Source organism: Carassius auratus, unplaced genomic scaffold (genome assembly GCF_003368295.1).
Source record: "Carassius auratus strain Wakin unplaced genomic scaffold, ASM336829v1 scaf_tig00214573, whole genome shotgun sequence".
Classification (NCBI taxonomy): domain Eukaryota; kingdom Metazoa; phylum Chordata; class Actinopteri; order Cypriniformes; family Cyprinidae; genus Carassius; species Carassius auratus.
The window spans coordinates 263,973-290,954 of record NW_020527717.1 but is presented as its reverse complement, the minus strand read 5'-3'; the positions used below and the strand labels follow the sequence as shown (position 1 = coordinate 290,954).

General features: G+C 36.5%; 1 protein-coding gene across 7 annotated transcripts; it reads right to left on the bottom strand.

Moving 5' to 3' along the window:
* Positions 1-674: 674 nt before the first annotated feature.
* lrrfip2 (leucine rich repeat (in FLII) interacting protein 2) lies at positions 675-26,517 on the bottom strand. 7 transcript variants are annotated; one of them, XM_026257914.1, is made up of 28 exons: positions 26,175-26,517; positions 25,089-25,194; positions 17,701-17,787; positions 16,487-16,546; positions 15,004-15,057; positions 14,867-14,914; positions 14,548-14,628; positions 13,968-14,012; positions 13,046-13,108; positions 12,804-12,890; positions 12,527-12,574; positions 12,364-12,411; positions 12,214-12,270; positions 10,464-10,529; positions 10,197-10,310; positions 9,662-9,706; positions 8,574-8,708; positions 8,183-8,254; positions 5,331-5,501; positions 5,008-5,100; positions 4,629-4,721; positions 3,515-3,616; positions 3,007-3,139; positions 2,871-2,920; positions 2,672-2,792; positions 2,504-2,583; positions 1,860-1,964; positions 675-1,669 (listed from the first exon to the last, which is right to left on the bottom strand). In XM_026257914.1, the coding sequence occupies exons 2-28, from the start codon at positions 25,176-25,178 to the stop codon at positions 1,559-1,561; spliced, it is 2,259 nt and encodes a 752-aa protein (XP_026113699.1). In that variant the 5' UTR covers positions 25,179-25,194; positions 26,175-26,517; the 3' UTR covers positions 675-1,558. The 7 variants fall into 7 exon arrangements, with proteins under 7 accessions (XP_026113699.1, XP_026113700.1, XP_026113701.1 ...); XM_026257915.1 differs by lacking the exon at positions 8,183-8,254; XM_026257916.1 differs by lacking the exons at positions 3,515-3,616; positions 4,629-4,721 and having other exon boundaries at positions 26,175-26,514.
* Between the last annotated feature and the right edge of the window lie 465 nt (positions 26,518-26,982).

Genomic DNA, 26,982 nt, shown 5'->3' with positions numbered 1-26,982 from the left:
CTTACAACTTCAGTCCATTAAACGATGTTGGAAATGTTGTGTGAAGCCTGTGTGAATAAGTGATGTAATGCTACATTTCTCCAAATCTGTTCAAATGAAGAAACAAACCCATCAGGAATGGCCTGAGGAAATTTCCAGCTTAGGATGAGCTATTCCTTTCATTTTAAACATGCAAAATCATAGGTAAATGCAACCTAACCCTGTTTATCATTGCATAATCTTTTATTTCAATTAATTGTAGTATGCACTAAAGGCTGATTTTACATATATGTGGCCATTGGTTAAGCCAGTGCTGTTTATGTTGGGATGTATCACATAGATCTGGGTAACACTTTATTTGATAGTTCACTATAGACATTTTACTAACAGTAAGTAACTACATGTCAACTAGCAGTCATTAGAGTATTAGAAGACCGTCTGCTTCTAACACTATTTAGATGGATCCACAACATACTATGAGAAACTTTGCAAGTATTTGTCGTCTTAATTCTACTAACCCTAACTCTGAGAGTTAGTAGACATGTAGTTGCAAGTCAATAAGAATTAGTTGACATTTAGTGGCAAAGTTAGCAGAATATCTAAAGTGGACTATCAAAATTAAGTGTAACCAATTTCTGTGGTGTAGAAATTAAACTTCATCTAATAAAAAGTCCACAAATATTTACTCGGAGAGGTCAGTTTGTAAATTGTGTAGTTTATTTACAGTATATTTTGCAGCTGCTTTAGTCACAATCACTGTGTGCATGAAGTGTCAGACGATCAGTTTCTAGTGTGATTAAAAAGTCGCACCAAACCTGAATACAACAGCATCGTGAAAGGCATCAAGTGGCATTTGGGACTTGAATCTGACATATCAAAATGTCACAGTAGAAACATCGGTCTCTTAACTAGGAGTTAAAATCATTAGATTTAGTGTAAAATTGATGTAGTCCATTGTGACAAAGCACTTCAAAAACAACAAATCCTACCAAAATTCAATGTGCCCTGCAAACAATCACAATTCATGAATCACCCGGCCATTCATACTGCATTCATTTACACATTTATTTTCAAGAAATATTTTAAATACTTGAAAAACAAAACAAAAACACTTAATTGAAACCATAGCAGACATGATTGATTCTCTATACTGTTCAACTCATGGCCGTACCCTTTATTAAACACATTAAGGTTTTTTGTACCGGTAGAAATATATGCGTTTCCTGTATAGTGTTACAATGCATATAACCCTCATCCTCCCTGTGAAGGCACATTGCTGTGTAAGCATTTACATGGACGTCGAGGGCCCTGCAGTCATGTCGATTTAGAGTTTAAAAAGCATTTTTATACTTGTGCAACTTACAAAAGAGGAGGGGGGGAAAGCACCTAGTCCGAGCTACCATGACGTACCAAGCTTTTAAAAACAACAAAACCAACAGAAGTACAATATTCTCAGGTTCAGAGGCTTCTTCCCTCACAGCGTTGCCCTATTAGGGTGTAAATTTCTATTTTACCATGAGAGGCAAGGAAACAAGGTAAAGGGCCTGCAGATTTGTTTTTGGTGTTGGAGAGTCTCTCTTCACTGCTGGGACAGGAGAGCATTTCTGTTTGCTTTCATCTTCTCCAGCCGCTTTATGAGATGGTTGTTGGTCATTTCCATTTCTTCGATCTTGTCCAGGGCTGTACGCAGCTATGAAAGGAAAACAAAAGAGTCTGATCTTTTCCATGCTTGGATCATGTACGATTTTCTAAAATTAACAGATATTTTCAATTTCCATGACTTTTCCTTGGCTCAGAAATTAGAGAGAAAAATTATCAGGTTATGTTTATAGGGATAATGAATGTGAGAGATTTTTGAATGGCAGATTTTGGGTTCATACCTCCCTCTGAAGTTTTCTTTTCTCTGCTTTCAGTTCATCTTCTATCTTTTCTGCATTATCTGATGCAGCTTTATATCTGGACACCTGTCCTTCAAGTCTGTTAACCTGCCAGACAAACACACACAAAAAGGTTATGCCAATATTCAGTTATTTTTAGCATTAACCATTAAATGAAATTAAATCTGTCCCAGTAATAAAAAAATATATAAATTGCACAAAAATAATGTACAAAACTCACAAACATGCAATAAACTGATCAAAAGTGACAATATTGTTTTATAATATTATGCATAAAATTACATTTCAATAAAAATAATTTTATTCATCAACCTATTGTTAAAACAATGCATCACATTTTCCATTCGAACAGAAAAATAAAAATACTTTATTTTCAATTGTTTTACTGCATTTTTGATCAAATAAATGCAGCCTCAGTGATCAAAGACTTTTCTTTTTAAACTAAAAAAGTGGAAAAACATGGACATGAAAAAAAGTCATTTTTTTTAACTGTCACAAAACTAAATGATCCTGTCCCTTCTTTTTCTAACACTTCTGTTTCATTTCATACTACTTTTGTATACTATTGTTAAATAGGTTATTCGTACTTTTATATTAACTTTCTTTTGTTCCAAATATAAACTCACATTTTGTTCCATCGTTGCCATTTCCTGTTCAGCCTTCGAGAGCTTGAATTTGTATTCACTTATCTGTCTGTTGGCGTCCCCTACAGAAAACAGACAGTATTAAAGCATGAGGTAGTAGTAAAGGTAGTAAAGGATGAGGGTTTGCACAGCATGCGTCACGGGTCGTACTCTGCATCTCGATGAAATGTAGGTCAGTGCCGTTCTCCATTCGCTCTCCTTCTGTGTAAACACTGTCAATCTTTGGGTGCTTTTGTCTTTCTTCCTCCAGCTGCATCTTCAGTTTTCTGATCTAAAAGAGCATGGATGTGTTACTTCAATTCAATAATGCCAAAAAATACATTTGAATTCACTTCATGTACAATCATACCTGGGACAAAAGTTCAGCTTTTTCATCTGCAAGCTTTCGTAGTCTTACATCTGGGGTATGAACACCGAAAACAAGCATTATGCCATTGTTTAATACTAATATATATATAAGCTTGACAGTGTATGTGGAGACTCACCCAAAGGTCCGTCTCCCGCTGACTCCAGCACCTGCGCTGCCTCTTGTGTGACCACAGTGATGCCTGAGGTAGGGGACTCGTGGCTGACGTCTCCATTGGGTGTATCCTCTGGTATGATGACCAGCCCGTGTTTCTGTCAGAGCAGGACGGCCACAATATATTCAAATATAAAATTCATGAAACACTATGATGCCTTCTTTCAGACAAAACTGCATGTCTCCTCTATAGAGAAGGCCACCCCATTATGTACTGTGACAGGCTCAATGATGAAAAACAAAAAGACCAGAATATAGTCAATAATAAATCAGCTCAGATTAAACAGCTCAAATTGATTTATACTATTGTAAAGTCATGCTCAAAGTTCGCAGTGTTTTCATGGCCAGTGAAATGCAGAGAAAACAAATGTAGGCAGCAAGCCAAAAACTTTCCGTTGAAAGGATGTGTTTATTGTTGATATACAGTGCTGATGTCAAGCTTTCATCCTGTGCAGGAGCACTTAAAGACGTACCTCTCCCATTCGGCTTTTCCCCTTGAGGTCAGCCAGCTCATCCCTGAGCTCATCTCTCTCATTCCTAATGCAATCAAAGTACTCTTTCTGTCTCTCTAAGGCCTGGCCACACGAAGGGCAGGAAAAGAGAGAGGAGTGAAGAGAAAAGTAGACAAGTAGACAAAAGTAGAGAAGGCGGAAAACACAATGAACAGACTTCAGCCTTCAGTTAGGGCTGGGCAATATAGATTACATTTTACCGTTTTTTCCCAGCTATTTATGTATGATATATACAAGTGGTCGACTGATATTGGTTATTACTAATAATATTAAAAAAATAACATTTTCTATACATTAATTCCTTTGTTTAACCGTTCTATCGGATTACGCCGTCAAAATAAAAGTCCCACCTCAAACACATCGGGCCAAGCAGAAACACAAAGCGGCTGATGCCGGTATTTGAAAAATTTCAAATATCGACCAATTTCGGCCTTGGGGATGTATCGGTTGATCACTAATATACACTTCTTTATGCACTGAATTGAAATTTCTCGAAGGCATGTTATCAACAGTTTTCAATCAGAATGATACTACTGATATTGACATTACATAATAAACAGCAATATTTACCAACATATATCCTCCTTAATATATACTGCCCAGCCCTAGCTTTAGTCACAGATGGCAGGATGAAAATGGACCATGCTGACAGATGAGCAGTGCAGGAAGTGAAGGAATGAGTATAGTGCTTTTCTTTCAATCATCTTGATCAGTTTGTGGATTTTCATGCAGCAGTGAGTATATTCAAAGTAAAACAATGAATCTTCTGGACGCAATCTATTTTCATGATACCAGCAGAGGGCAGCACTTTTTTCATTCATTGCCCATATAAATCCATTCAAACAAAAATGGATGCAAATATATTCCCCTTGTGTTTATGAACAAGCTCTAAATGTCAAAATGTTTACATGCACATTATATTAGCCACACACCAATCCTCTGTAAAAATGAAGAGACTATTTACATATATATTTTGTTCATATGTATAAGGCTGCCTGGCAAAAATAATGTTAATAGATGTAATAAATCCATCTTTCTGCCGTCAATCCAAGCAGCATCTCCTAAACCGTCCTACCGCAATCTTTTTGTCCTTCCAGTTAACAGTTTCCTGCAGGTCAAATGCCTCTCTTGTGAGGTTATCTAGTTTTTGCTGAATTTTCTGGTTCTCCTGGGGATGCATTTATTAAAGCAGAAAAGGACAGATTCAAAATAGACACAACAAGAAGGCGATGAGACAGAACATATGAAGGAAGAAAACAGAAGGATCTCAACGGAAGGAAAGTGAATGAAAAATTCTGAATCTTCCAATTTCACAAAGAACATAAAGCACACTTTCACTTCAAGACTTTCAAATAATCTATAACCTGATTATTCTGCAAAAGCTTTTAAAACATTGTTTCTAATGGCTTTAAATGAATTTGTGGTCGATAAAGCATTTCTGTTCTTGGCTCTACCTCGATAAGTTCATCTCGCTGACGAATGCCCTCCTTCATTTCCTCTAGTTTGTGCTGTAGGACTGAACATGTGTGCTTCTGCCGCTCTGACTCCTGTCAATCAAAAGAAAAACACATTCACATCATAATCTGCCAAGCTTGTGTACAGGGTTCCAACATCTAATGAGTGCATCAGAAATAAACATGGCATTTACAATCAACTGTGCATTTTGTGGCAATAAGACAGCTGGACCATACAATGTGATATTTTTAATCCGATGAATCATTTTCAGATCAATCAAAGCAGTTTTATTTTCTAGAAAATGCTAGTTTATTACAAGCACCTTTGATTTCTCCTCTGTTTCCCTGCGCAGCTCTGACATTTGCTCTTCCATCTCCTCGATGACGTCTTTGAGTGTGTCCACTTGGTAGATGAGGTTTGCCTTTTCATTGTCCAGCTGGGCGTTGGACACCATGGCTTTCTTGTACTTCTCCTCCACTTCTGACAGAGAATCCTGATCAAAAGGAGGAAAAACTTTCACACAAAAGTACTGGAGTAGCTTTACATGTTACAAAATGTAATAACAGGCAAATAAAGCACACACTGACCAACGCACTGAAGATTAGATCAAAAATGTGATAATACAAGTAAAAACTGAAAGGTGCAAGTATAAAACAACTAAATAATATAAAGTTGGACAGAAATTTCAACATTAATTCAAAATGTCCCATTTACTTACTAAATGCATGTTCCTGGTCTTACTGTCCACATTTCTTTGTAACTTTTCCTAAAAAGATAACCTGCTCCGCCTCTGAAATAACTTTCCCTTTTTGACTCTTTCCCTCCAATCACTTATCCCATCCAGATAAACTACTGTTCAAAGGTTTAGGGTTATTAAGATTTTTCATGCTATTATGCTAACCAATGCTGCATTAGTCATTCAAAAATAAAGTAATATTGTGAAATATTATTATAACTTTCTATATGAATCGGTCATTTTAGATTAGATTCAACTTTATTGTCATTATGCAGAGTACAAGTACAGAGCTAATGAAATGCAGTTAGCATCTAACCAGAAGTGCAAGAATATAGTGTTTTATATACATAAAAGTGCCCTTTAAGGAGTAAGTGAACCTTTTTAATCAAATCAATTCTCAATAGATAAAATCAAGTCCCTAAATAGGTTGTTTGTAGCATTTTATGTTGACTTTAACAGTGAATAATATATGACATCAGATATAAGAAGGAACTTCCATATCCATGTCACATTAACCTTTGTCTGTTCCTTCACAGTCTCTCAATGGTATCGGTCTCCACCTTCCAAATGTGAACTGGACAAACAGTGAAATCCTTTGCACAGCTGATGAGGTTTTTCTTACCTTTCTGGACATGGACAGTAGACCGTACACACATTTTCAATGGAGGGACTGAGAGCTCTCGGACTAAATCTAAAATATCTTAAACTGTGTTCCGAAGATATTTTAGATTTAGTCCGAGAGCTCTCAGTCCCTCCATTGAAAATGTGTGGGTCTCACGGGTTTAGAACGACATGAGGGTGAGTCATTAATTACATAATTTTCATTTTTTGCTGAACTAACCCTTTAGTATTTTTTGGGAATATCTGTACTTTGCTTGAGTTTTTATATCTCAGGCAACTTTACTTACTCCACTATATTTCCTAATTAAAATGTTTACTTTTACTCCGATATATTTCCCCTTAGTATATTCATTACTTACTACAAAATAGTCAAAAGAACACAAACTACATGAAAGCAGGTTTGACGAATCAGTGGTCTGGCGTTTGCTTGTTAGACTCATAAAAACACCTTTGCTTTGTGCAAACAAGTGCGTGATTTCCCACTCAAGTCGAGTCAGGGATGTGCAAAACAGTATTGTCTGCGATAACATGGTAAGTGTTGTTGTAATGATGTGCCACCAAATATCCCCAACCACACAGAGTGCACACGCATTGATTTAATAGTCTATTAAAACTCAAAATTCCGGGCATTCTAGATTGTAGACGGCAATAATCCTTCTGTATGCTTTTTTTATATTTATATAAATTCATGTAGACCTAGTTAACTTAATCTATACCAAAGAGTACCGTTTTTCTGCAGATGCATGAACACATTAAATAATAATTTTATGCAAGTTCAGTAAAGCAATAAATGATTTACATTTTAGACATAATATTACAGATCACAGCACTGTTTTGCGTCTCTGAGCAATGGATGGTGTTAACTTATTGAATGAATCAGCTTGTTGAATGACTTGGTTGCATAAATGATTCAGTGATTCACTCATTAACAAAGTCAAATGCTTTGTTTCTGAATGAATCAGCCGTTTGAATGAATCGGTTGACTCTCAATAACACATTCACTTGCTGTCACCTACTGGCGGTTTTAATTTCAACAAATCAACCATTTTTTTCCATGACCAAAATTAATTAAAATATCAGTTTTTAACGTTTTGTATTAAAATCAAAACATGAGGCCTATTTATACATCTGTATCTGCAGTTTAAATGCATCCATGTCCCCTAATACATGCTAATACATGACATTTCAGATGCAGATTACAAATATTTTCGTATGTTGGAATGAAAGACACTAAGTACCAGAAGAATTGCTTCTTATTCTTACTCAAAAATATAAAATGGAAGAAATAGTTGAAACTGAACATAATCTTGCTACTCAAGCTGTGTATGAACGTGTGTGTGTGTGTGTGTGTGTGTGTGTGTGTATGTGTGTGTATTATATATATATATATATATATATATATATATATATATATATAACGCTTTTCCATTCTGCATTTACTTGTACTTTTACTTTCAATACTTAAGTACAATAAATATCACATACTTTAAGACTTTTACTCAAGTAATATTCTAAACTGTGACTTCAACTTCTACCAAAGTCATTTTCTGGTAAGATATCTGTACTTTTACTTGAGTATGACTTTCAGGTACTTTATACACCACTGGAAGTGAGGCAGAAGACTTTAATGTGACTTCAGCTCTTTAGAGCAATTACGTCTTCAGGCAACACGACTGTGGGCTAAACGTGATGGTAAAGAGCTAATGTAGTAAGTGAAAGACTCATGCAAGGCTCATGCTTTCAGACTAGGAGTGCTTAGAGCCTGGTGTGTTAGTGGAGGATGAAGAAAGGCATGCGTTGAGCTCAGGACCCTCTACCTTTAACTCTTTAAGACCCTGCATGTATCGGCCCTCTACATCCTGAATCTGGTCCTTTAGATCATAGATGTCCTGTTGAGATCATGGGAAAGGTTTGGCATTCACTGAAGGTCAGAGCGGTGACCTCTGATTGTACATTCATACAAACACAAAAAGGAGAGAGCTTCCCAAAGTCATTCAAACATAAAGAGGAAAGAAACGAAAGCATTAACTGACACAAATAAAACTGTGAAATGAACACAAGTGGATTCTCTGAGATCGGATGCATTCAGTAGAAAAGTATGATGCTCTGTGCTCAGCCAAAATATGTAGGGTAGATTCATCTTGTTTCAAGAAATACCTCAGCAGTCTGTACTACAGTTTGTGCAATGCAAATAAACAACATAATTACCCTTAACTCGCTGATAGAAGCCTCTGCATCCATAACAATGCTTCCAGCATCTCCGCTGCCCCTTCTAGAACTGCTGCCTCCTAGAGATGCCAGGGCAGCTGCAGAGAGCGCCGGGGTGGTACATCGAGAGGATGGCTGGAGGAAACAAGAGCATAGAACACCCATCAACAACCAATCAAATCATTATTTGACAACTTTAACACCTGTTAGTTAAATTTATTTGCATAAATTCAGTAGGAAGCTTGCAGTAGGGCTGTGCAACAAATCATCTACGATAATATCGTAATTACTGTTATAATAATATGCGTTTTTACATTATCGAGTATATTGCAAAAAACAAAAACACTCAGATACTGCACACATGATGAAGGTTAGACTACTGCGCTAGCATTTGGAGTTCCCACTATCACTGCATGATTTACAGTAGTCTATTAAAATACATTTAGAATTTCCCCAGAATTCAAAATTAGGGTGCAAATACACCCCAGTATGACTCTTATATCATCTGATTAAGTAACGAACACACAAAAAGTTTTATCTCCAAATATCAATATGATCGCAAATCTGACATTGATGTTATAAAACAGTCCAATACACGTTAATATTAATTGACTTACATTTTAGACACAAATTCCTGTTTTTGTTCTATTTCTTCAACACAAATAGTTTTGAACAAAGAACTGTTTTGCATCTCTGAGCAACAAAAAACAGTGTTTTGTTACTGAGTCAATCAGCTGTTTGAGCGAATCAGTTGACTAAATGTCTCACTCGTGCAGTGATTTGCCACCACCTACTTGTGATTTTAGGTTTATATTGAAAATATACTGCCATTTTTACCCAAAATCATTTAAATATATATAAACTTTTTTTTTTTTTTTTTTTAGTTTATGCATTTATAATTTGCAGGTCAACAACATTCATATCCTGCAATTATGCAGTCTGTGTAAATGTATCCAAGTCAGGGGAGTGGCTACGTGTATAAGAGATACACATAGCCTTAATAATAAGAGAAACATAAACTTGGGTCTTAATTATTTGTCAAACATCTCAACACAGGGAAGTGGAAAATTATCTTTTATTCCTCTTACCCGGCTATAGGGGTCTATAAACTGCTTGTCACATTTCTCATCAAGCTGAAAAAGAAGAAAACACCATTAGTCTCATTGGTTACATTTAGAAAAATGCACTTGGTTTTTGGCCTGGGTTTTGCCTTCATCCTAAAGTAAGACAAAGAAAACGGTTAGTATGATGCTACTTCTTGTATCCTGTTTTAGGCACACATCATGCCACGTAACTCATTCAATTTAACCAGAAACCATCACAGTCAGTGCTCCAGCCAGACTTCACCAAAACTCCCAGTTGTAAAACCAAACATTGACCAACCAAAAGAGACACACACACAACAGTTAGATGCATTTATTCAGTAATGATACATATACCTTCCAAAAAGCAGTCATTAAATAGAGTCCAGTAGAGTCATTTTTAATGCAATTGTTACACAATATCAAATCATGCAGCATAAACCAACTTGAATAACTGAACTACTATTACTTTAAGTAAACATCCAGTGCTCTTTAGTCGACTTGTTACATTGGTTAATACTTCATGCATGTCTTGACTTACACTGTCCAGGTCTGGGATACTCAGATCATCAAGATCAGAGACAATACTGCCTCTGCGATTAGAGCGGCTGAAATAATCAGCAGCCGTCTCAGAGATATCAGAGAAATCAGACAACTACAAACAGACAGACGAGAACATGGGAAAGTGAAAGAAAATAAGAAGTTGAAGTGGAAAAGTTTTTATGATATAATACTGTTTTAATAACAGAATATGCGGTTGCATTGTCTGAACACTGGATATGTGGTCACAGTTTCTATTCTGGCTCACCACACTATCCCTTCTCCCACGTCGACCTCGGGATACAGTGCTGCCAGAATCGTCATCAGAGGATGACTGAAAGGTTTAAAAGAGGATGATTCAAAAGAATAAATGCAAATTACACAGGGAAGAAAACCAAAAACCATCTGTCCTAACTGTTAAGTAGAACATGCAACCATTTCAAAGTCACTCTTTCAATAGCACTCCATTTGTATTAGTGCCAAGTCATCAAACAATGTCATTGCTACTTAAGATGTTTAGACAAATGCACCACATGCAAAATAAAGACATTGGGAGAATTTCTGTCCCACCTTAAGAAACCAACCTATCTAAACAACAACAATGCATCCATTTTTTGGGTACTTTTAGTTTATGCACTGAATTTAACGACAAATTATAAGTTTTAACATATATCTGGACATGCTACACTGACAATGTTGACTTTTTGGCTCAGATGTTGATGACCTATGATAAGCCAAGTAGCTTAATGGCACAAGTCCACACCAAAAAAAGCAAAAAAACAGAGAGAAAAAGCCGCCTTCATGTCTCTGATATTATGGTACTCTATACACACAATCATTCAAAAGTCTGGGGTCTGTAAGATTTTTTTTAAATTATTATTAATACTTTTATTTAGCAAAAATGCATTAAAGTGCTCAAAAGTGACAGTAAAGAAATTTTGAATGCTACAAAATATTTCTCTTTTAAATAAATGCTTCTCAAACTTTCCAATCGATTTCCAAAATAAAAACATGTTTTCCACGAAAAAAGTCTAAGGAGCACACCTTTTTAAACTGTTTTCATTTACATTTCTTATGCAGCAAATCAATATATTATGATTCCTGGTACCAAAAAAATAAGCTTTTTCCTGCCATTACAGGAATACATTAAACTGTCTATATTTTTTTCTCATCTAAATCTTATCCTAAAACTTTTTTTTTTTTCTCAGGCATATGCTTAATTTGATAATATTTTAGTTTTAATTTAGTTTTATTTTGCATGGTGATGTTTTGTTTTAACTTTATTAATTTAACTTTATTAATCTTTGTATATATTTTATTAGTATTTAAATTGTATTGTATGAGAATGCTTTTGTCTCTTATGTTGTACAGCATTTAGGTCAGCATTTATGTTGTTTTAAAGGGCTATATAAATAAACTTGACCTTGACCTTCCTGTTGGCAGCTGTGCTAAAACATTTTGATACAGATTTAATGGTAACAAATTTATGATTGATTCATGTATTTAGCTCTCTCCTTATGTCTCCTTTCCTTATTTTTTTAGGTCTTCCCCTTGCCTTCCACCCCCCCCCTCCTCTTTCCTTTCTTTTCGAGGTAATTGCCTGATCAGGAATAAATAACACAAACATATTCAAATATAAACAAGTGACTTTAAGTTGTAATAATAGTTTACATTTACTGTATTTTTGATTAATTAATTGCAGCCTTGATCAGCATAAAAGCCTCAAAAGCATTAAAAACATAATGCTTCAACATAGCTTTGTCCCCTTCTCCCCTTGTCCCCTTCTTCACGGTCTATAACTTACCATGCCAAAAATGTAAGGTATTATTAATGTTTGTAAAACAATCAATGCACGAGTTACAAACTTAGAGTTCAATATGTGGAGTTAGACTAATGGAAACATCTAATTTAAAAAGGTGAATTATCTGAGTGTATCATACAGATAAGCACACACTGGCATTTCAGAATGCACACATGCATGAGCAGCTGCAGCAGCTCTGGACACAAGCGATGCTCACCACAGGGCTGCTGCGGGTGGAACTGGCACCAGAGGAATACCAGCTACATTCAGAGGGCTGCGGGGGGAATAACACTGACCACTGAGTCAATGCTGCTCCGGGGGTATGATAAGATTATTGTTTTATTATGTATGCTATTGCATCACTTACAGGTCTGGAACTATATGAACCATACAGACCGTCATCACATATGGAGGCCTGAGAACACAGATCTCACATTTTTTAAATGAACAGATGACAAAGAGGCTTATAAAACAGAGTGGGGATTAATCCCTTCCAATCATATGGCAGATGTGCTGAAAATCTGACTGACCACACTATAGCTGCGCGTCAGACCTGCAGAACTGCTGCTGGACGGAGCCTGTGAAGGTCAAACAACAAGCAACAGCTGTCAGATATCTGCACTGAGTCAAACTGACCGTTCCAGACTAGCTTTTTAAACTGAAGGAACCACAAATACTGAAATAAAAACCTTCATACATAATAAAACAGAATTAGCAAGGAAGAACATTCCAGGAGGACTTAAGAGACTTTTCCTCAAAGATTTGCTGTGTGAGAATACTAAACATGCAGAAAGGAAGAAGACAAACCCGTGGTGTATAGGTAGAGACAGTAGAGGGAGAAGGTTTGGAGTTCTTTAAGCTGGTGTAGTTTCTTTGGTCATGATACAATCCAGTCTAAGGGAATGGTGTAAAGCCATGGGAAATGAAAACATCGGATATGAATCAGTCACAAATCTGAAATAACATGCTCTAAACCAGGAAGAACATGTTCATGATGATGCATCAAGAATGAAGCAGCTTTTGAGTTTAGGATATTGATCAGTACTGACCAGAAGGTCCTTTTTGGAGCTACTGCCAACGTTTTTTTTGTGAAGATCATTATATACAGAGCTCTGGAAGAGAAGATCACAAATGTGAAAAGCTTTCTCTTACTAATGGTAATAACTTAGCACTTTTGGAACCAGTCCATAATTCAAGGGGGAAATCTAATTGCAATTTTTTGGATAAAAGTTGTGATTTAAAATGTAATTATTTGTTGGGCTGTTTAATTATTATTATTACTATAGGTTAAAATATAAAAAATAAGAAATGTTAATTTTCCCTATAAATTTTTTTTTTTTGTATTAGATGTTACAAATGTAAAACTGCAGTACTTATATTTGTGGCTGTCACATTTTCTTTATTTTCAAACATTAAACCAAAGAGATTGCATTTTATTTTGAAGGAAAGCCACAGAGGATTCCATGCAGCTTCTCTTTTGTTGATCAGAGCCTGTTTATGGGCACTTCTCATTAACAATTTTGGTTAAACGTTTTTGGAATTTTCCGCTCCCAAATGCATGTTATAAGTGTCCCAAACATATAACATTCATGTAGTTTGTGAGCCTGTCTAGAGCATCATTTCCTGTAGCCTGAGTTGCTCTGAGACACTGAAAACACTGGAATATGAGCTGCCTGTGTGTAAAGGAACACAGTGCACTGCTTTACTCTGAAACATGGAGCTCATATATTTAATGAAATCAACCTTAGCACCTTAGCCACATCACAAGTTTTATTTTGCTTAATTGTGTAGCCAAATTAATCTTGTCACAGATATATAAAGCTATGCTTTCATAGTACAATACTGGTAAGAATAACGGGCCCGTGCATGTCTGCACTTATAAAATGTCAAACTGGAACAATATAAAATACTTAAATGCAGAACTTCTGACACTCAAAGGAGAATACACTGTAAACTGTCACAGATACATACAGTGGAGTGGGAGTTCTTCAAAGAGGAACTACTGGAGATGCCAGACTGCAGAGAAAACAGCACAACCATCACAATCTATGCTGGATATACTGTATAACATGAAGTAATCCATGCTGCAGACATGCCATGTGCGCTAATAAGGAAGAGCTACGTCAGTTCATATCAAAGACCCCTTTGTGTTAGTGCGCTCCGCTCAGTCACTGAGTCAGTCACTGAGTCAGTGCGGTTATGCTTCATTTATAGAAAACCACTCAACGGTGCCAGTCATCAATAGCACAAAGCCTGCCTGTAATGTTCATGCACATCAACCTTGAAGTAACCTACATGAAAATCAAATGTGGCTCTCAGAATATTATTCCTTAGCTGCACTGTGATCGCCAAAAAAAACTAGAACTAGATCATTTCAGTATTATATAAGCTAAAGTACGTGTTACACAGACAAACAATGTTAGTATAATGCAGCAGTCTAATTTAGAGAGTCATGACAGTCACACAAGAGAAAACGATGTTGCCAAAATACACTTACTACAACATCAAATGGAAAACACACACACACACACACACACACACAGTGACGTACCACCAAGTCTCTTTTTCGGGAAGAACTCTCCCGACTGGAGCGATGAGAACTGCTCAAATCTCGTAAAGATGCTGAACTTGACTTTAAAAGCAGAAGTCCAATAGGAAAACATTCATTCGCATATTCCAATAGCATAAAAATAGCACTTTACATGCTATTGGAAATCTACCTTTCTAAACAAGCTTTTAAATCTTTCCAGTTTGTGATTACTGGATCAATAAAATATGATGATTTGATTGCTGGAATTTGCATAAATAGTTTTACCCTACACAACTGAATAAAGTCTGAATGCACTTTCATAAAGTTCAGTATGACACACCCTGTAACTTCCAACACTTCGGACCGATGCTGTATCATCATTTAATCCCTGTTAATGAGAAATTAGGAGAAAAAAAGAAATAAGATAATAAAAAAGAAAGGAAAAAGAACAAGACAGAAACATCAGGAGATACAGACCCTTCGACTATGGCTACTGGAATGATGACCATGACGGGCCTTTTCTGTATCAGCCTGAGATGAACAGAATAAGGAAGATAGAATTTAAACAAAAGCAGCTGCGTGTTTTAGGCTGTGTTAGTGTTAGTCTTCACCAGCAGTCCTAAACAAACTCTTAACATACTTCAAATTTCAAGGCAAGCATTCAAACTTAGCAGCAGAAACATGACAACAGGGCCTGGGCAATATAGATAAAATTCTACATGTATCTTATAGTGCTGTCAAATGATTAATCGCGAAAAATTGCATCCAAAATATACGTTTTTGTTTACATAATATATGTATGTGTACTGTATATTTATCATGTATACATAAATACACGGCGCACGTATATATTTCAGAAAAATTTGCTGTTCATATATTTAATATATTTATTTATAATAGAAATTGTTTGTAAAGTAAATATTTTCTAAATATATACTGTATGTGTGTGTATTTATACATACATAATAGACTGAACATACAACTATATTAGGGGTGCACCGATCAAGACATTAATGCGCATCTCGTCAGTAAAGCGGTTCTCTAATCAGCGGTTAATTCCATCAGGTGCATGATTTCACATAGAGCAGCTGTTACTACACAGAGCCGTTGTTAACTGACTAGCTGCGCAAATAAATGCTGATAATGAACGTGGATTTACACAGCTAGTCATTTCTTGATTGGTGCACCCCTAAAATATATTATGCAAACAAAAACTTTTATTTTGAATGTGATTAATTGCAATTAATCGTTTGACAGAACTGGTATCTTAATATTTACCTATTTGCTGTTACTGATGCGAGTAGTTAAACAGTACATACATAGAAAATAAATCAGTGCATGCTTTGCAAAATGTTATTCTATTATTTGATGTAATATAAAAATACACTAGAAAATAAAGTTTAAAATACAATGAACACTAACATAAAAAAATGTTGTGCAGGGTTTAAAAAAATAATTAACAAATTTGCTATAAAAACATATTTAATAAAATAAAAAAATACGTGTGATATTCACAATATAATTTAGTATTGGCACCATATCACTGCAAAGAAATCAGAAACATTTCAACCACCCCATTAAGAAAAGGCCACATAGAGGCACATAGAGACTCATTTTAGACTGACAAAATTAAAATGCTGAGATCAATTTTATGGGGTTACCAGTGTGATATATAAAAACACACAAACACCAAAGCAAATAGATCATGTGCAAACACTCTCCCGAAAAAATGAATCCAATGCTGTCCTAACAAAATACTATTTTTAAAGACAACAACAGTACCACAAGGGTTCTTTTATAAACCCAAAAAAGCAAAAGTATTATTAAAAACATGCTTGAAAGCCACATCGAAACAACTGAGTGTATGAGAATACAGTAAGCACACTCCCATCTGAAAGCTCTTTATTAGTAAAAAGTCAAAAGTACATGCATGTCCAAACTGGCCTAATCCTTCCCATACCATCCATTGGTGGATTTGCCCCCATTTCCTGCTAGAGGAGGAGTGCTGATGGTAAGACAGCTGTGAGAGAAAGACAGCCACAAGACAAACACAAAGATTTCTATTGCAATTCAATGTGACAGTGGATTGTTTGGTACTTTTTATGGTGAATGTATTACAGACAAAAAAGAAAACAAACATACTGATGAACAATCCCATTAACACGCAATTACTCATACTGAAAGTATGTACTTCAGTATGCAAACATATTTTTCAAACCGGTGTAAAACAACATCTGAAAATGCACAAGTACCGACAGATACAGCTGACATCGATAGAGGAATCATTCACATGTGGCTTCAACCATTGAAAACATACTGTATTGTCAAAGGCCTGTTTCCACTTAAGAGCTTAGTTAGTCAGCTAGCTAAATCTGGGTTGTGAACCTGGAACTACTTGTAAAAGCAGTCATACTTTGTCTTCTCAACAAAAATGCTTAAAACAGACAAGCACATTATGAAAAACGCCACTTTTAAACAATCCTTCTGCTTTACTGCAACAAAAGAGGAATGGTCTGTAGAAGATCAGGCATATTCTGAATGAAATCCAGAGATGTTCCAAAACCTAGTTAGCTTCCTTGCCATTAAATGCCACATAGACAGCATCCTAACTGAAATCGAACCTCATACATGATGGATTTGGAACTAAATATGCAGGAATCCATGCGTCATACTTACAGCGCTCATCATAATATGGGAGACTCAATAGTGTTTTGCATTATCATTTTGCAAAGCATTATGGGATTTTCTTTCTCCATTAAAGGGGGGGTGAAATGCTATTTCATGCATACTGAGTTTTTTACACTGTTAAAGAGTTGGATTCCCATGCTAAACATGGACAAAGTTACTCTATAGGTACTCAAGATTAAAAGGATATTGAGTGAAAACGAGCATTTCACCCCCCCTTTAAGGATATATGCAACCTTGCATCAATTATGCTGCTAAGTTTTTGGAACAAACGTCATGTTGAAAGTTTGCCTATAATGCCTTACAATGCTGCCTATCCAGGTAGTTCACTAGGTTTTGGAACAGAGGATCAATGTAGAACATACCTGACTGAAACAAGTATAATAAACATGTGGTTCTGGATTTGGGCAAAGGCAGAGGAAAGAGGTGTGAAGACCTTGAGAAACACATTGGAACAACTTCTCATCCCATCTGCTCTTTAGGACTCACCTCTTTCTGTTGCCGCTCCAATTCTCTCATCCGGATGTCCCGAGCCTCGGCACGAGCTGCTCTCTTTGCAGCAAGTCTGGCTTCTGCCTGCACAAGAGAGGAAATAGAAATGTATCTTAATAGCTGTTGCATCAAACAATCCGAACAAAAAGCACTCTGTCTGGATGCTTAATGGTATCTTGGACCTGCAATTTTTTATAAGTAGTCATTATTCTGCATATGTCCTTTATGAATTGCTCAGATAACTCACCGCCTTACATAACCGACTTTTCACTCATTCACTAAAACACTGCAGGTTATTTTGGTAAACTCAAAATGAGCCAAGAATCATCAATAAATATACGCATTAAATTTATCAAAAGTGTGAGTAAAGACATAATGTTACAAAAGATTTCAAAAAGTGCTGTTCTTTTAAACTTTCCAATAAAATTGCCAACCCTCAGTAGTGTATATACTTAAAATACAGAACTGGAATGAAATAGAAGTGTATTGTCGCTGCTTTCTCCACTGTTACTGGCATTTTACACTAATGGTTCAAAAGTCAGCAATCATAACATGAATAGACGTCAGAGCTGTGGATAGCGTAGATGCTGATGATATATATAAGAGCAGCTGGCGCACGGGACCCATATTCAAACCTGAGTCATGTCTCAATTCCATTGGTCCTCTTTCACCCTCAACTTTCCTGTTTTGCTAGAGTCCTATAAATAAATGCCCAAAAACACCCATAAGAAAAAAAAGAGGGGAACAGTCATATTTTCCATGCGACCATGGTTGGGAAAGCAACATCTTCATAATACATGGGTGGACATGATATAAGAAGTGAGAAACCATGGCTGGGAGGGCATCCCTCTTAAACTTCACTGGACTGTTTAAGAAAACATTTAACGGCTTGAAAGAAGGCATTCAAGAGTCCTGACACAAAACAATGAAAAGGGTGTCCTGGGAAACCACACCTGTCTCTGTGACAAAACTGGGCTTTGCAATAGAGCATCCCACACTTTTCAGATTCTTTAAAAATCTTTGGGTGTGCATTTTCTGACATCAGGTTGGCTGACATGTTTTTAGAGGGCGGGTTTGGTAAGAGAGGGGTTGTGGCTGAAGCAATGGGGGTGGTCTAATTCACATCTAACTGGATGAAAAAACTATAAATGCGATTCAGCAGCAGTGTCTAATTTAAGATTAACACACACACACCAAACAAACAAATGCTGGACAATTTCTAACTATCCCATTCCTCATGTGACATGCATGCAATATGACCTGCTTGCATTTCCTAATACCCAACATAATTAATTGCGTTACACTTCAATACAAATATGCCTTGACAGATGGGACAGTGACTTTACAAAGTATGCAGCCTGACAGCAAACATTTAAACAAGGCTTACAGGAAATCTTTACACATGGTGAGGTTAGAGCGGGTGGGCTCTGTGTGTGTGTGTGATTCTTATGTTCAGCACCTGTTGAGCTGTCTGACAGTTTGACTCGCTCACCAGAGCAGCTCAACTGAGACCACTGTCTCCAGCTCTATCTATAGACCAGCAGAGCCTCCGTCATGAGACTGCAACAGGAAATCTGAGCGGGGGGAGACACACTTACTTCACAACCTCCAACACAGCATTTATTAGAGAGACAGTCTTTCTGTATTCTGCAGAACTGGTGCTCCATAGGCGAACAGACCAATGAGATGACACAGCGTGACTACACAATAAGCTTATCATAGTCCATATGGAAATGTTTGCAACTGTATTACTGCAGGTGACAATAAAATGCAAAGTGTCTATATCTGCACTGGTTCATTATGCAAAGAGCAGTCAGCTTGTCATTTAACACCTACTTTAACCATACAAGCTTTTATAAGACTCTACAGTTCAAACTAGTGTTTTTACCCGATACCGATTCCGATACCTGGGCTCAGGGTATCGGCCGATACAGAGTACTGATCCGATACCTGGGTGTGTATCTGTATATACTTCTAGCCCTGTGTAAATTGCTAGAATTATTTTATGGTGTGCTTCAGACTTATCCTTTAATAAAACATGAACAAATACATGGTGAGCTACTGTATTTATTACAGTATTTACATCTGACATGAATTTGACAGTAATATTATTTATTTTCTTAAGCAAAAAAAAGAACTTCAAATGCAGCCAAAAATCTAACACTGCAAACTAAAAAAGGTATTTTAGTTTTACAATATAAATGTATAAAAAAATGCAACAATAAGTCTAGGAATATAAAAAATGATATATTAATCAGATAATCTCTTTACAACAAAAGTAAAAAACAAGCAAATGTCTAGGCATAATTATTATTATTAATAGAGATGTATTATTATTACTACATAGAGACATCGCTAAATCTACTACAGGCTACAACAGTAGCTTAATATATTGTCAATTTACTCACGTTAAACCGAATTTTTATTTTGATGGGTTGCCATGAAGATCTTTGAGTGTCTGTGTTTATGATATGACAGTTTTCTCAAATTAAATGGTAAATTCTCATGAAGTGACGGTTTATGCGTTTGTGTCCTCATATCATGACACACGGCAGAGACTACAAAACAGCGAGCTAAATAGTATTTTGCAGTTTAATATTTACAGACACTATTATATATTCGGCTACAGTCTGGAGCACTGCGCTTAGACTAACACGGAAGTGACTGAACGCAGCTGTGGGTACAGAATATACTCGGGGTACCAGTATTACAGAGACGCTGGTATCATCACATTTTTTTTTATTTTCAGCACCGACTTGGTAGTGAAGTGCCAGTACTTGTGGGATCCCTAGTCGCCATTTTCCTGTCTGGTGATATTTCCGATACTAGTATAGCTTCCTTGCCATTAAATGGGGGGTGAAGTACGGTTTTTACATCACTTGAATATGATAAATTCTTCACTTTAAAATAAAGTCAAGAAAACCTGCTGTTCTTCTGGGTTGTCTTTGTGGATTGCAGGCAAATCAATGCACAACCAATGTAGTCTGATTCACGAACAATAGACTTATGAACCAGATCTTTCAATGCAAACATGAATGTTTCAATACATTCAAAAAGAATCACAAGTTGTCAGTTTGAATCAGTGTGACAAATCCTTCACTGAATAAACTCACTGAATCCATTGAGGCTGCTTACAGAATCAACATTTGACTTACTGAACTATATGTTATGATACTTTCAGTGAACTCTGATTATATTTAAGTTGACTGTCTTATGGCTGATAAGTTAGGCCACTAAAAATACAAGTCACTTTACATAGTTACTATTTTTCAACAAAGCCTTCATTTTAGTAGAATATGTCAACCAGCATGTGCCCATCTCTAGTAAACAATGTGAGGTGGTGTATGTGCTTTAGTGCAATAGCAACATTATATTCAGCCTAACGCTGAACTGATCCAATGGACTATGGCCTTAAAGGAACACTCCACTATTTTTGAAAATAGGCTCCATTTCCAACTCCCCTAGAGATAAACAGTTGAGTTTTAAAATTTTTGAATCCATTCAGCCGATCCCCGGGTCTGGTGGTGGCAATTTTAGTTTAGCTTATAGATCATTGAATCGGATTAGACCGTTAGCATCTCGCTCAAAAATGACCAAAGAGTTTCAATAGTTTCCCATTTAAAACTTGACTCTTCTGTAGTTACATAGCGAAATAAGACCGACGGAAAATTAAATGTTTCGATTTTCTAGGACGATATGGCTAGAAACTATGCTCTCATTCTGGCGTAATAAATCAAGGAACTTTGCTGCAACTACACAAACTAGCCGTGGACTATTTTCAGACGCAGTGTAATATCACTGTGCCTGCTGCACGCATGGTACTTCTGCAAAGTTCCTTGATTATTACGCTGGAATTAGAGTATAGTTCCTAGCATTATCTGCCTAGAAAAATCGCAAAAAAAAAAAAAGTGTAGTGTTCCTTGAATTACCACAAATGCAATAGTACAAATTAAACAATTAATAAATAGATTAACAAAAATATTTCCTGTACGAGTATTTTTGCATTGCATAAGGTGTGCACTTTGAATATTACATTTGGCAAAAAAAAAAAGTACTACAGTACGTTGACCTAGGCTAATGGACCATGCAAAACACTACCCTCTGAAAGTGACAAGACTGGGCAGTAACATAAGTGACCTCAACAGGGGGTTGCATGGCTCAAATTCACCCCCAGTAACCCTGACCATGCACAGACAAATCAAACGGCATGCTTTCGGTTAACAGAGATTTCTTTTAACCATTAGGGAGTTTCCTCCACAGCAGGCACAAAATGGGTGGATCCAAAGGCAGGTTCAACGAAACAAGCAAAGTTTGATGAGTGTTGTAGGTAGACTGACTCATAATCTTTGGACTGCATGGGTGGGGCGAATCCTGCACTTCTAGATACAGTAGATCTAGCTTGCGTCATAATGCAATGAACCAGTAAGAAATTCAGCTTCTCTTAACTCCATAAAAGTTTGACTGAGAAGTACATGACCTCCAGCAGTGCACAGGACAAGATGCCAAACTTCTCTCAGTGCGCAAATAAATCATCTTTAAATATTTAGATATTTAACAAACATCCTCAATCTGGCTGCAGTTTCACTTCTGCAGTTCAACTCACACCCTGTAGCTTTAGATTTCTCAGTTTCCTCTTTAAAATCATCCTTATATGGTCCATATTCATTTGCTTTTTCACTGACAATATCAGAAGGAAACGACTGCCTTTCATTTCCTTCATGTTACAGACTGAACAAACAGTTGACAAGGAAAGAAATTGTGTATCAGAAACCTACCCTTCTTTTTCCTTCCCTTACTAAACTGTAGCATAAAAGTCCTGGTATTTATATCAAATCCCTGTTTTAAAGTCAATACAAAATAGAAATTGCAATCATCTTTCCAAGTTGATGTGAAGGGAAGGGGAACTTATTTTATATATTTACATACTTTAAAAATATAATTATGTGCACAGATAAATTATTTAAAAAGGGGTTTTGTCCATTTTATTACATGGTGCCTTTTAAATGAGGAAATTGCCGAAAAAGAAAAGAAAAGCAAACAATAGAAATGAAAAGAAAAAAAGCTGACTAACTGATAAGTGAGGTTGCCTAGTTTATCTAGTGTTTTTTGTTTTAACATATTATGTGCCAGTACTATAATTAACATGCTGACAAAGCTGTGGTTTAGCTAAAGATGTATCATAGCAACAAGAAATGCATATGTTATGGTTATGTCATGAACATGGCATACATAACAACGAAAAAGAAGGCAGACACCAAATTCTCTCACTTATGATTTTATATCTGGCTTAGTGACAAAGTCATCCCATTTGGTCACATGGGGGCTCTGCAATTATAAATTTGGGTCATATGATTTAATTTCAACTTGAAGAGTCCCTAAGCTCAGCACTGATAGCAGTCAGAGTTTTCTGCTTGCAAGAGTGATGGGCTCACACATGTGTGCTGCTGAAAAATCTAAGACAAGTCCATACTGGCTGCTCCCTGCTCAATCTGTGAGTCAAACTTCATCAGCTGCAGCTCGGACTGGCAGAACCTGAACATCAGCATATTTACATCACAACAGAGCTATGAGGGACTGACCAACAATATAATGAAGAGCTAAAAATGAACATGGCATACATAACAAACGAAAAAGAGGCAGACACCAAATTCTCTCACTTATGATTTTATATCTGGCTTAGTGACAAAGTCATCCCATTTGGTCACATGGGGGCTCTGCAATTATAAATTTGGGTCATATGATTTAATTTCAACTTGAAGAGTCCCTAAGCTCAGCACTGATAGCAGTCAGAGTTTCCATACTGGGCTCCCTGCTCAACTGTGAGTCAAACTTTCATCAGCTGCCAGTCGGACTGGCAGAACCTGAACATCAGCATATTTCCATTCACAACAGATGCTATGAGGGACTGACCAAACAATGATAATGGAAGAGGCTAAACTATCAGGAACTTAGATGCAGAGATTGATCCCAGACATTCACCTTTAACCCCATGAGAAGCCTACTGGTTTCATATTTTGAGATTGAATCTAAGGCCTCCAAATTACCAACATTGTCAAAATGTGGCATCATCTACACACCTTCTGGTTGTTTTGACTTGGTGTCATACCTTTTAGCAAACTAAAAATCATTTTAGAATAATTCTAAAATTGTCCACTTGCATGTCATTTTGCTGCTTGAAATCTTTAATGATTTTTAAAAGGTAAACGTAAAGATAACTTATTTTGTTAGCAACATTACAAGATAAACACTTTCTGGATTGAAGCAACTTAATTATATCTACATTATTTTTTAATAAAAATCATGCTGAATGCAAGTATGAAATATAACACAGCAGCCTTTTTGAGAAGTGTTTATTTGAACATCTCAATCATCATTGTTTTGCATTTGTATTACATTAAGTTTTGCACCACAATGAAAACTACAGAGCTTTGATAATAAAACAAAAGAATTTGAACATCAAATTCCCCATTTGAGATAAATAACAACACGCCTTTCAAAGACATGCCAGCAACTTTAACGTCAGCAAAACCAAACAGGAACAATGATTGACAGATGGAAAATGTTTCTGATTACAAGGTGCTGGCCGCTACACTGAGTCTTCTTTGCTGTTTACAGAGCCTAAGGCTATCACAGAGACAGGTACACGAATTCCTGTAATATCTGTCAACTATTTGGGACATTTTGTGTGTGGTATTTCAAAAAAAGCAAATCACTTACAACACCTTAAGTACTCTTCAATGTCTTTGATAGAATGCACACAATGATGGGAAAACACTGCTACACAAATATACGGAATCAATCCACTTAGACCGGTTACAGAATCAACATTTGACTCACATACTGAACTGAAAGTTATCAGCTTTCTGTGATGTCCAGAGTTTTGTTTACATAAGGCTTGTGAAACTTAATAAAAAAATAAAATAATAAAACATTAAATAAAAAGTCTATGCAAAAACATGCAAAAGTTTGCTAATTTGCATGCAGATTAATTGGGCTGGGTCATGTTGCTTTGTATTGTCCCATATTCATGTCCCAACTTCACCAAAGGCAGCAAAAGCCACTGCTTCTTGTGTCATGTAACCAAAAATGCATGTGGAACTGCAAATGAAATTTTGTAAGCTACAGTGAAGGGCAAACAATGAGTGAATTTCAGTCTTTTTTCCATGAAGTATGACTTCTTTGTCTTTTGAATTGCTTAACAGTCCAAAATCACTGTATGCTTGTGTTGTATATATGCATTAAATGCATAATTAAGATGTTTTTTGTTTGTAACAACAACATCAGGGTGAGTTTCTAGGTGAATGCTTCCTTTATTGTGGTTACAGGAAACCACCAGCCACAAGAGGACATGAGTGAGAAACGGGTTTCAGGTGAACAGCTCTTACCTCTCTGGCGATGCTGCTCAGTGCCTCATCCTCAGCTGAGAAGCGGTCTTTAATTGGGGCCCGTTTTCGTCCTGATCCTGGCGTCCCCATGTCAGCAGCAACTTCACTGTGCATGCAGAAAACACTGAATGAGATGTTTATGGTCTCTTCTCACAAAGATTTGTGTAAAATATAACTTTAATGACTCGTTTGTTGAAACATAAAGCAATCTAACAGAACGCAGCAGAGGAAATTGCATTGACACCTTTCCTTCCTATGCAGGTCTATTTGAGTTTACTCTGCATCTTAGCGTTATTTCATAAAACATTTCAAATGTAGGTTAGATTGACCTGGCCTCTCACACTATGTCACGCACCCACAAATAGAGGCTTTAGTCATGTGTGTCTGGACTCAGAGCTGATTAACACCAGACACACAACCGAACCTCATCATATAAAGTGACAAAGCAGAGAAATATCACAGGCACGGAGGACTAAATAGTTTGATTCTTTAAATGAAGCCACCTCATCTGTTCTTACATGCTCTTTAGTCAGAAAAATAATTTACACAACGACATTTAACAAGCAAATTATTTCAATAAACAAATGAGTAGTTTTACAAAGGATTGTGCGTACGATATTATGCTTGTCTTATTATATATAAACCCTTGTTGAATGTGCCAGGATCTCAAAATTACATTTCAATGTAAATAAACCTATAAGTTAAATGAAAATCTATATTTATATTGATATTTCTGCTTAAGGGCTAAATATAAACCAGCACTCATTCAGCTGGGTGACAGACTAACGTTAACTTAAAGCACCTATTTGCCTGAAAACAAATATATAACCAGCGCGCTTCAGTTTTAAACAGAATAAGTATGAAACACATAAAGCTAAATGTATGTAATTATTATGAATTATAAATGTGCTAAGGAAAATTCAATGTATTTGTGACTCTAGTTAGCGGTTAGCTTGCTAGCTTGTCCTCAAAGACATAAAGTGAGTAAATGTCACTCAAGTCTCTTGCCGTTAATTCACACATTAGATTGTAGTGACCTCCCTGGACTTTCATGACAGTCGGTTCCCGTAAATGCCGGTTTCTTACCGTTTCTGTTCGTCACTGTTTCGCTCGAGACTCGGGTCACTTCTGACTTGGACGCGGGCGCGTTCCCGCGGACTAGAGAGAGTGAGCGCGTGTCACGTGCGCGCCTCCGTTTGAGCGAGAGCGCGCGTGCCTGCGTGACAGCCACAAACTGACACTGTCCGTCACCTCAAGCTCTCCTGAAAACGGCTCACATTAATTCACCAGACGCTTAAAAGCAGCATACCACCGCTAGCATCAGTTTAATTTATTTTACAAAAGATCGTGAATGGCGGGAAATGGCGCCAGACGCTGTTGGTTAACAGTCGTTCCTGAAAGTCTGAGGTATTTTTTCCAGATTCACGCTAAAGTCCCGGATGTTGGAAAAGAGGCGTGGCCTTGGAACACGCCTTAACCAGCTAATCCTAACCAGAGCCGTTAAATATGTTTTTCAACGGCTCTGACCCTAACCAACTAACTATTAGACATCCTAAACACAAAGCTATTCAAATTGTAGATGTTTTTGTGTAATAATTTATGTCCCCCTAGCAAATTACTTGTTATTCAATAATAATAATAATAAGTCCCCACCCTGTTTTTATACAGTATATGGTCCCCATCCAATATTTTACCAGTTAACCTCAATACCAACGATAATTTCTAATTTATTTTTTATACCACCACAGACTTCAAAGTTCTGTGACATTTGTAGTCCAATAATGACCTCTATTTGTTGAATTAAAAATATTGTCAGAAGTTATAACAGACATTAAGATGTGAATGAATGAATAATATTATAGACCAACAATGTGTATGTGATTTATTAAACTGG